The 12259-nt window shown below is 34.3% G+C and overlaps 2 protein-coding genes across 2 annotated transcripts in view; one reads left to right on the top strand and one right to left on the bottom strand.

Moving 5' to 3' along the window:
* Positions 1-10377: 10377 nt before the first annotated feature.
* On the bottom strand, positions 10378-12063 carry LOC115005609 (uncharacterized). The gene is made up of 2 exons (XM_029427503.1): positions 11567-12063; positions 10378-10567 (listed from the first exon to the last, which is right to left on the bottom strand). Exons 1-2 carry the CDS (start codon positions 12061-12063, stop codon positions 10378-10380), a joined length of 687 nt encoding a protein of 228 aa, XP_029283363.1.
* Positions 12064-12101: 38 nt separating this feature from the next.
* The window catches only part of LOC115005608 (extracellular serine/threonine protein kinase FAM20C-like), a 43290-nt gene continuing 43132 nt past the window's right edge, over positions 12102-12259 (top strand). Inside the window, exon 1 of the mRNA XM_029427502.1 lies at positions 12102-12126. Within this exon, the coding sequence (XP_029283362.1) occupies positions 12102-12126 (25 nt within the window). The remainder of the gene's footprint in view (positions 12127-12259) is intronic.

Here is a 12259-nt window from a genome sequence, read left to right as displayed (position 1 = left end):
ACATGATAATGTGTTGAGTTATGTTACATGATAATGTGTTGAGTTATGTGTTACATGATAATGTGTTGAGTTATGTGTTACATGATAATGTGTTGAGTTATGTTACATGATAATGTGTTGAGTTATGTTACATGATGATGTGTTTAGTTATGTGTTACATGATGATGTGTTGAGTTATGTTACATGATGATGTGTTGAGTTATGTGTTACATGATGATGTGTTGAGTTATGTTACATGATGATGTGTTGAGTTATGTGTTACATGATGTGTTGAGTTATGTTACATGATGATGTGTTGAGTTATGTTACATGATGATGTGTTGAGTTATGTTACATGATAATGTGTTGAGTTATGTTACATGATGATGTGTTGAGTTATGTTACATGATGATGTGTTGAGTTATGTTACATGATGATGTGTTGAGTTATGTTACATGATGATGTGTTGAGTTATGTGTTACATGATGTGTTGAGTTATGTTACATGATGATGTGTTGAGTTATGTTACATGATGATGTGTTGAGTTATGTTACATGATGATGTGTTGAGTTATGTTACATGATGATGTGTTGAGTTATGTTACATGATGATGTGTTGAGTTATGTTACATGATGATGTGTTGAGTTATGTTACATGATGATGTGTTGAGTTATGTTACATGATAATGTGTTGAGTTATGTTACATGATGATGTGTTGAGTTATGTTACATGATGATGTGTTGAGTTATGTTACATGATGATGTGTTGAGTTATGTTACATGATGATGTGTTTAGTTATGTTACATGATGATGTGTTGAGTTATGTTACATGATGATGTGTTGAGTTATGTGTTACATGATGATGTGTTGAGTTATGTTACATGATGATGTGTTGAGTTATGTGTTACATGATGATGTGTTGAGTTATGTTACATGATAATGTGTTGAGTTATGTTACATGATGATGTGTTGAGTTATGTTACATGATGATGTGTTGAGTTATGTTACATGATGATGTGTTGAGTTATGTTACATGATGATGTGTTGAGTTATGTTACATGATGATGTGTTGAGTTATGTTACATGATGATGTGTTGAGTTATGTTACATGATAATGTGTTGAGTTATGTTACATGATGATGTGTTGAGTTATGTTACATGATGATGTGTTGAGTTATGTTACATGATGATGTGTTGAGTTATGTTACATGATGATGTGTTTAGTTATGTTACATGATGATGTGTTGAGTTATGTTACATGATGATGTGTTGAGTTATGTGTTACATGATGATGTGTTGAGTTATGTTACATGATGATGTGTTGAGTTATGTGTTACATGATGATGTGTTGAGTTATGTTACATGATAATGTGTTGAGTTATGTTACATGATGATGTGTTGAGTTATGTTACATGATGATGTGTTGAGTTATGTTACATGATGATGTGTTGAGTTATGTTACATGATGATGTGTTGAGTTATGTTACATGATGATGTGTTGAGTTATGTTACATGATAATGTGTTGAGTTATGTTACATGATAATGTGTTGAGTTATGTGTTACATGATGATGTGTTCAGTTATGTGTTACATGATAATGTGTTGAGTTATGTTACATGATAATGTGTTGAGTTATGTTACATGATAATGTGTTGAGTTATGTTACATGATATGTTGAGTTATGTTACATGATGATGTGTTTAGTTATGTGTTACATGATAATGTGTTGAGTTATGTTACATGATAATGTGTTGAGTTATGTGTTACATGATAATGTGTTGAGTTATGTTAGATGATAATGTGTTGAGTTATGTTACATGATGTGTTGAGTTATGTTACATGATGATGTGTTGAGTTATGTGTTACATGATGATGTGTTGAGTTATGTGTTACATGATGATGTGTTGAGTTATGTGTTACATGATGATGTGTTGAGTTATGTTACATGATGATGTGTTGAGTTATGTTACATGATGATGTGTTGAGTTATGTGTTACATGATAATGTGTTGAGTTATGTGTTACATGATAATGTGTTGAGTTATGTTACATGATAATGTGTTGAGTTATGTGTTACATGATAATGTGTTGAGTTATGTTACATGATGATGTGTTGAGTTATGTTACATGATAATGTGTTGAGTTATGTTACATGATGATGTGTTTAGTTATGTGTTACATGATGATGTGTTGAGTTATGTTACATGATGATGTGTTGAGTTATGTTACATGATGATGTGTTGAGTTATGTTACATGATAATGTGTTGAGTTATGTTACATGATGATGTGTTGAGTTATGTGTTACATGATGATGTGTTGAGTTATGTTACATGATGATGTGTTGAGTTATGTGTTACATGATGTGTTGAGTTATGTTACATGATGATGTGTTGAGTTATGTTACATGATGATGTGTTGAGTTATGTTACATGATGATGTGTTGAGTTATGTTACATGATAATGTGTTGAGTTATGTTACATGATGATGTGTTGAGTTATGTTACATGATGATGTGTTGAGTTATGTTACATGATGATGTGTTGAGTTATGTTACATGATGATGTGTTGAGTTATGTTACATGATGATGTGTTGAGTTATGTTACATGATGATGTGTTGAGTTATGTTACATGATAATGTGTTGGGTTATGTTACATGATAATGTGTTGAGTTATGTTACATGATAATGTGTTGAGTTATGTGTTACATGATAATGTGTTGAGTTATGTGTTACATGATAATGTGTTGAGTTATGTTACATGATAATGTGTTGAGTTATGTTACATGATGATGTGTTTAGTTATGTGTTACATGATGATGTGTTGAGTTATGTTACATGATAATGTGTTGAGTTATGTGTTACATGATAATGTGTTGAGTTATGTTACATGATAATGTGTTGAGTTATGTGTTACATGATGATGTGTTGAGTTGTGTTACATGATGATGTGTTGAGTTATGTGTTACATGATGATGTGTTGAGTTATGTTACATGATGATGTGTTGAGTTATGTTACATGATGATGTGTTGAGTTATGTTACATGATGATGTGTTGAGTTATGTGTTACATGATAATGTGTTGAGTTATGTTACATGATAATGTGTTGAGTTATGTGTTACATGATAATGTGTTGAGTTATGTTACATGATGATGTGTTGAGTTATGTTACATGATAATGTGTTGAGTTATGTTACATGATGATGTGTTTAGTTATGTGTTACATGATGATGTGTTGAGTTATGTTACATGATGATGTGTTGAGTTATGTTACATGATGATGTGTTGAGTTATGTTACATGATGATGTGTTGAGTTATGTGTTACATGATGATGTGTTGAGTTATGTTACATGATGATGTGTTGAGTTATGTTACATGATGATGTGTTGAGTTATTTGTTACATGATGATGTGTTGGGTTATGTGTTACATGATGATGTGTTTAGTTATGTGTTACATGATGATGTGTTGAGTTATGTTACATGATGATGTGTTGAGTTATGTTACATGATGATGTGTTGAGTTATGTTACATGATGATGTGTTGAGTTATGTGTTACATGATGATGTGTTGAGTTATATTACATGATGATGTGTTGAGTTATGTTACATGATAATGTGTTGAGTTATGTTACATGATGATGTGTTGAGTTATGTGTTACATGATGATGTGTTGAGTTATGTTACATGATGATGTGTTGAGTTATGTGTTACATGATGTGTTGAGTTATGTTACATGATGATGTGTTGAGTTATGTTACATGATGATGTGTTGAGTTATGTGTTACATGATGATGTGTTGAGTTATGTTACATGATGATGTGTTGAGTCATGTTACATGATAATGTGTTGAGTTATGTTACATGATGATGTGTTGAGTTATGTTACATGATGATGTGTTGAGTTATGTTACATGATGATGTGTTGAGTTATGTTACATGATGATGTGTTGAGTTATGTTACATGATGATGTGTTGAGTTATGTTACATGATGATGTGTTGAGTTATGTTACATGATAATGTGTTGAGTTATGTTACATGATAATGTGTTGAGTTATGTTACATGATAATGTGTTGAGTTATGTGTTACATGATAATGTGTTGAGTTATGTGTTACATGATAATGTGTTGAGTTATGTTACATGATAATGTGTTGAGTTATGTTACATGATGATGTGTTTAGTTATGTGTTACATGATGATGTGTTGAGTTATGTTACATGATGATGTGTTGAGTTATGTTACATGATGATGTGTTGAGTTATGTTACATGATGATGTGTTGAGTTATGTGTTACATGATAATGTGTTGAGTTATGTTACATGATAATGTGTTGAGTTATGTGTTACATGATAATGTGTTGAGTTATGTTACATGATGATGTGTTGAGTTATGTTACATGATAATGTGTTGAGTTATGTTACATGATGATGTGTTTAGTTATGTGTTACATGATGATGTGTTGAGTTATGTTACATGATGATGTGTTGAGTTATGTTACATGATGATGTGTTGAGTTATGTGTTACATGATGATGTGTTGAGTTATGTTACATGATGATGTGTTGAGTTATGTTACATGATGATGTGTTGAGTTATTTGTTACATGATGATGTGTTGGGTTATGTGTTACATGATGATGTGTTTAGTTATGTGTTACATGATGATGTGTTGAGTTATGTTACATGATGATGTGTTGAGTTATGTTACATGATGATGTGTTGAGTTATGTTACATGATGATGTGTTGGGTTATGTGTTACATGATGATGTGTTGAGTTATGTTACATGATGATGTGTTGAGTTATGTTACATGATGATGTGTTGGGTTATGTTACATGATGATGTGTTGAGTTATGTTACATGATGATGTGTTGAGTTATGTTACATGATGATGTGTTGAGTTATGTTACATGATGATGTGTTGAGTTATGTTACATGATAATGTGTTGAGTTATGTGTTACATGATGATGTGTTGAGTTATGTTACATGATGATGTGTTGAGTTATGTGTTACATGATGATGTGTTGAGTTATGTTACATGATGATGTGTTGAGTTATGTTACATGATGATGTGTTGAGTTATGTTACATGATGATGTGTTTAGTTATGTTACATGATAATGTGTTGAGTTATGTTACATGATGATGTGTTGAGTTATGTTACATGATGATGTGTTGAGTTATGTTACATGATGATGTGTTTAGTTATGTTACATGATAATGTGTTGAGTTATGTTACATGATGATGTGTTGAGTTATGTGTTACATGATGATGTGTTGAGTTATGTTACATGATGATGTGTTGAGTTATGTTACATGATGATGTGTTTAGTTATGTTACATGATGATGTGTTGAGTTATGTGTTACATGATGATGTGTTGAGTTATGTGTTACATGATGATGTGTTGAGTTATGTTACATGATGATGTGTTGAGTTATGTTACATGATGATGTGTTGGGTTATGTGTTACATGATGATGTGTTTAGTTGTGTTACATGATGATGTGTTGAGTTATGTTACATGATGATGTGTTGGGTTATGTTACATGATGATGTGTTGAGTTATGTTACATGATGATGTGTTGAGTTATGTTACATGATGATGTGTTTAGTTATGTGTTACATGATGATGTGTTTAGTTATGTTACATGATGATGTGTTGAGTTATGTTACATGATAATGTGTTGAGTTATGTGTTACATGATGATGTGTTGAGTTATGTTACATGATGATGTGTTGAGTTATGTTACATGATAATGTGTTGAGTTATGTTACATGATGATGTGTTGAGTTATGTTACATGATGATGTGTTGAGTTATGTTACATGATGATGTGTTGAGTTATGTTACATGATGATGTGTTGAGTTATGTGTTACATGATGATGTGTTGAGTTATGTTACATGATGATGTGTTGAGTTATGTTACATGATGATGTGTTGAGTTATGTTACATGATGATGTGTTTAGTTATGTGTTACATGATGATGTGTTTAGTTATGTTACATGATGATGTGTTGAGTTATGTTACATGATGATGTGTTGAGTTATGTGTTACATGATGATGTGTTTAGTTATGTGTTACATGATGATGTGTTGAGTTATGTTACATGATGATGTGTTTAGTTATGTGTTACATGATGATGTGTTTAGTTATGTTAAATGATGATGTGTTGAGTTATGTGTTACATGATGATGTGTTTAGTTATGTTACATGATGATGTGTTGAGTTATGTTACATGATGATGTGTTGAGTCATGTTACATGATGATGTGTTGAGTTATGTTACATGATGATGTGTTGAGTTATGTGTTACATGATGATGTGTTTAGTTATGTTACATGATGATGTGTGGGTTATGTTACATGATGATGTGTTGAGTTATGTTACATGATGATGTGTTGAGTTATGTTACATGATGATGTGTTGAGTTATGTTACATGATGATGTGTTGAGTTATGTTACATGATGATGTGTTGAGTTATGTTACATGATGATGTGTTGAGTTATGTTACATGATGATGTGTTGAGTTATGTTACATGATAATGTGTTGAGTTATGTGTTACATGATGATGTGTTGAGTTATGTTACATGATGATGTGTTGAGTTATGTTACATGATGATGTGTTGAGTTATGTTACATGATGATGTGTTGAGTTATGTTACATGATGATGTGTTGAGTTATGTGTTACATGATGATGTGTTGAGTTATGTTACATGATGATGTGTTGAGTTATGTGTTACATGATGATGTGTTGAGTTATGTTACATGATGATGTGTTGAGTTATGTTACATGATGATGTGTTGAGTTATGTTACATGATGATGTGTTTAGTTATGTTACATGATAATGTGTTGAGTTATGTTACATGATGATGTGTTGAGTTATGTGTTACATGATGATGTGTTGAGTTATGTTACATGATGATGTGTTGAGTTATGTGTTACATGATGTGTTGAGTTATGTTACATGATGATGTGTTGAGTTATGTTACATGATGATGTGTTGAGTTATGTACATGATGATGTGTTGAGTTATGTTACATGATAATGTGTGAGTATGTTAATGATGATGTGTTGAGTTAGTTACATGATGATGTGTTGAGTTATGTTACATGATGATGTGTTGAGTTATGTTACATGATGATGTGTTGAGTTATGTTACATGATGATGTGTTGAGTTATGTTACATGATGATGTGTTGAGTTATGTTACATGATGATGTGTTGAGTTATGTTACATGATAATGTGTTGAGTTATGTTACATGATAATGTGTTGAGTTATGTTACATGATAATGTGTTGAGTTATGTGTTACATGATAATGTGTTGAGTTATGTGTTACATGATAATGTGTTGAGTTATGTTACATGATAATGTGTTGAGTTATGTTACATGATGATGTGTTTAGTTATGTGTTACATGATGATGTGTTGAGTTATGTTACATGATGATGTGTGAGTTATGTGTTACATGATAATGTGTTGAGTTATGTTACATGATAATGTGTTGAGTTATGTGTTACATGATGATGTGTTGAGTTGTTACTGAGATGTGTTGGTTGTACATGATGATGTGTTGAGTTATGTTACATGATGATGTGTTGAGTTATGTTACATGATGATGTGTTGAGTTATGTTTACATGATGATGTGTTGAGTTATGTTACATGATGATGTGTTTGAGTATGTGTACATGATGATGTGTTTGAGTTATGTTACATGATGATGTGTTGAGTTATGTTACATGATGATGTGTTGAGTTATGTGTTACATGATGTGTGAGTTCTTGAGTTATGTTACATGATAATGTGTTGAGTTAGTTACATGATGATGTGTTTGAGTTATGTTACATGATGATGTGTTGAGTTATGTTACATGATGATGTGTTGAGTTATGTTACATGATGATGTGTTGAGTTATGTTACATGATGATGTGTTGAGTTATGTTACATGATGATGTGTTGAGTTATGTTACATGATGATGTGTTGAGTTATGTTACATGATGATGTGTTTAGTTATGTTACATGATGATGTGTGAGTTATGTGTTACATGATGAGTGTTAGTTTTGAGTTATGTACATGATGATGTGTTTAGTTATTGTTAACATGATGATGTGTGAGGTTAGTGCTTTACAATTTTGGGAAAATTTTGGATTGTGTTGAGTTATGTGTACATGATGATGTGTTGTGAGTTATGTTACAATGATGATGTGTTGGAGTTATGTGTTACTTGATGATGTGTTGTGTGAGTTATGTTACATGATAATGTGTTGAGTTATGTTCCATGATGATGTGTTAGGTTATGTGTTACATGATGATTGTTGATTGAGTTATGTTACATGATTGTTGTTGAGTTATGTTACATGATAAGGTGTTTAGTTATGTTACATGATGATGTGTTGAGTTATGTGTTACATGATGATGTGTTGAGTTGTGTTACATGATGATGTGTTGAGTTATGTGTTACATGATGTGTTGAGTTATGTTACATGATGATGTGTTGAGTTTGTTACATGATGATGTGTTGAGTTATGTTACATGATGATGTGTTGAGTTATGTACATGATGATGTGTTGAGTTATGTTACAGATAATGTGTTGAGTTATGTTACATGATGATGTGTTGAGTTATGTTACATGATGATGTGTTGAGTTATGTTTCATGATGATGTGTTGAGTTATGTTACATGATGATGTGTTGAGTTATGTTACATGATGATGTGTTGAGTTATGTTCTATATTAGCGGAACATTGTATGACATGCATTCATCCCCTGAGTGCTGCCCAGCCTTCACATGATGCGATTCAGAGTATCATCAGGAGCATTACAACGTTTCTGTTTATCGTTTCCCTTTAATATATTTAACCTGTCATCGGTCGTGTTGGTTTTATTCCACTAAGATGTATTTAGTACTAAATAGAAGATTTAAAGTGGTTTTGCAGATCTGTCAGTGTTTGGTAGAGGACAGCCCTACTTCCTGTTTTAACTTCTTAACTGTTATATATATATATATATATATATATATATATATATATATATATATATATATATATATATATATATATAAAATAACTGTTATATACATAATATCACTGTCACACGGGGCTCATAGTCACACACAAGGGTTCTCTTGAGTTCAGGATCAGTGGTCACATGTTCACTCCATCCTCCATCCTTTCTTCAAAGCTTCACTGGCTTTCATTTCAGGGGAGCTTCAAAGTGAATCGATATTTGAAAGTCCGGCCTCAAACCGCAGGACCTTAACCCCCCCCCCCCCCCCACCTTTATGTTCCCTCCCCGTCCCTGAAACCCTCCCACCTTTATCACCACAGGTTTGGATCTGAAGGTAAAACTAGTTTAGGTGATACTGATAGATCCGTGTTGTTCTTGTGCCAGCTGCAGTCCAACTAAAGTGTTGGATATACGTTTCTATCCAAGCGGCTGATTGAGTCTCCTCCTACACAACCTCAGATCCTCTACCGGAAGACAGAGACGTTGAGAAACAATGCGCAGACATATGGTATAAAAGAATGACAGTGACTAAGGGCATTCCACAGGGTTCCATCCTAGGTTCCCTATTGTTCACCATTTATATTGATAACGTAGGCATGCAGACGATAACTTATTATCTATAGAACTCTTCCCAGTCAGCCGTTGATAACCTGCAACATTCATTTAATCCCCTACAGTACGCGCTTATTAACCTTAAACTTGTTTTAAATACAGATAAGCTAAGAGCTAAGAACATTGCAACACATCCTCACAACCGACTTGTAAAAGAAGTCAGCCTGATCAGTGGCCCTCCGCTTCAAACTATGAAGCTCTAAGTTACCCTCTCGTGTCAGTTTTGCAGCGTCAGGGACGACATGTCAATTTCCGCTCGTTACATGCGTAGTGTCATCACAGGAAGTTAAGTTAAGGCAACACAACTACTTGGTTAAGGTTAGAAAAGATTGTGGTTGATGTTAACTTCATTGTAAAAATGACTGATGTGACATAATGTTAAAGTTGACTTTAGTTTTAAAGTGGACACGAACATGCGTCTCCCTGGTGAGAGTCAGTGACCCATCCACCACTTTCACTCTCTGTATAATACACCAGTCGCTCTGTGCGTCTAATAATAACCCGGTGCGTCACATACAGATGCTAACGGCCTCCTCTGTGCTTTGTTTCAGAGGCCGGTGGGCAGGCTTCAGTATTTGTGAAGTGAGAACGTGTTGGAAGAGATCTGCACTTTAAATGATAAACTAATTAAGAAAGTTCGTAAATTAAAGCTGCAACTTGTTTTTGTATAGGAACAGGTCCTGTTTCCATTATATTAAAGGACAACATGACCTTTGACCTCACGTGATGTTCCTGATTAAATAAAGTATACACATCACCCAGCTGAAAACACAGCTCAGAAGTTTTGTGTCACACCTGCGCTGACGATGCGGTGGGTGGCGAGCTGCTGGGTCAGCGGCTCCATGTTGGGGTCACGATGGGAGTACAGCTGCCAGCGGGAGATGCCGAGGTGGAAGCGCAGCCAGGGAGGATGACTGCTGCTGTTCCACCACAGGCCTTGGGAAGCTTCCCGGCTCGCACTCACCCTGGGAAGACAAGGAGGGGAGAGAGATGGGGGGAGGTAACGAAACCTAAAAATTGTGATAAATAAACGGATATCAAAGATAAGTTCTGCTTTTCTCCAGGTTTCAATAAACTGCTCAGATAAAACACAGGGCTAGTTGACTTCTAAATTAAAAATAAAGTGAAAATCATTACCAGCATTATTTTATTTCAGCAAATTGAACATGGAAGTGAACACGAAAGGCAGAAATTACTAAATGTGAATTTTTCAGCTGTCCATATGTGTTTAGTTTATAGCTTTTACTTGCTTTAGATTTGTGTTTATTTCCCTAATATATGTAAATATATGGATGCAGGGATAAAGTTGTATTCAATTGATTGAAAGAAGTACAATTAAGGGGATAAATATGTATATATATATATATATATATATATATATATATACATATATATAGGGTAAATATTTTTAACTAAATGATCAGTATGAATCTTCTCCAGTTCATTACTGACATTAAGACAATTACTTTTTGTATTACAAGTTTTCAGAAATTCTATGCAAATGAGGCATTACATTTGTGCTGGTTTGCTACATGTCCAGATATAAAGTGACGTTTGGATGAAGCAGGTTCAAAGTGTTTGATGTTGTTAACATATCAGAGTCAAAGGTTTGTACAGAGGGGATTCTGGATCTCTCTTTGTCCATACATTTTTTAATAATTTCTAAAATGTGGTTAAATATGTAAATGAGGCATTTTGAAATGTAACTGTTGGTCAGTTTAGGAGAAATCTACACACACACAAAGTTAGAAACAGAAACTCTGATGTTCTGATGTTTTCTTTCCACTAGTCTGACAGAAGACGAGTTCTGGAAGATAAATTGCCCAAACTCAGAGTTGACCAGTGCATGAAAACAAAACAATGTTTTCTGTCTCGCCCAAAGTAAATACATGAATGTTTGGTTAAGAGAAGAAGTGGTTTTGGGAAGAGTGAAGACAGATGATGTCAAAGGACAAATCACTGACCACATCTGGGAGCTCCTCTCACTGGCTTTGACCTTCGGTTTCACTCTCAACAGCCAGTCCTCCTCGGGGACAGGAGGGCCGGGAATGTTGTAAAGATAATGGTCAAACAACGCCTTCAGCTTCGACAGCTCTGCCTTCAAAGCTTCAGCTCGGCTGCTGCGGTCCACACTGAACGGCATGTCCACTGAGGCATATTTATGTTCCTTCACTGATAAGCCAACGTCAGAAAGTGTTTGCACACGACCTTTGTCATCCTTATTGGCATCTTTATTGGAAGACTCTGTCTCGGTTGGTGCCACAGCTAGACCAATGGTCCCCACAGAGCTGTAGTCAGTGTGTGCCAGGTCTCTCAGGATGTGTGTCCTGGTTGGCAGTGGGGGGTCACAGGGCTGGTGGTAAATGGGAAGAGAGAGAAGCACCAGGAGGAGGTGGAAGAAAAGCGTGATGAAGGCCAAGGAAAGACAGATTGTCCTGGAGCGACAGCGCATACGCAACATCTTCCTCCTGAGAGGAGGGTCAGGAGGGCGGACACATGATGGGGAGAAAAGAGAAAGAAACATGTTAGAAGAATTTGAGAAAAGCCATATGGCAGTTCAAATAATATCTTGAATCATTGTTTTTCGTGCATTCTCCTACGGCTGTCCAGCTACACGTGTCAATTAACGCACCATACAACAAAAACCCAGTTACCCC

Source organism: Cottoperca gobio, unplaced genomic scaffold, assembly GCF_900634415.1.
Source record: "Cottoperca gobio unplaced genomic scaffold, fCotGob3.1 fCotGob3_331arrow_ctg1, whole genome shotgun sequence".
Taxonomy (NCBI): domain Eukaryota; kingdom Metazoa; phylum Chordata; class Actinopteri; order Perciformes; family Bovichtidae; genus Cottoperca; species Cottoperca gobio.
Note: the sequence above shows the minus strand (reverse complement) of the source record. Positions and strands in the feature narration are given on the sequence as shown.

Coding starts and splice junctions, on each gene's coding strand:
- LOC115005609 (XM_029427503.1), bottom strand. CDS start 12,063: ATGTTGCGTATGCGCTGTCGCTCCAGGACAATCTGTCTTTCCTTGGCC. Junction 10,568..11,566: donor GAGAGGAGCTCCCAGATGTG/GTCAGTGATTTG, acceptor TTGTCTTCCCAG/GGTGAGTGCGAGCCGGGAAG.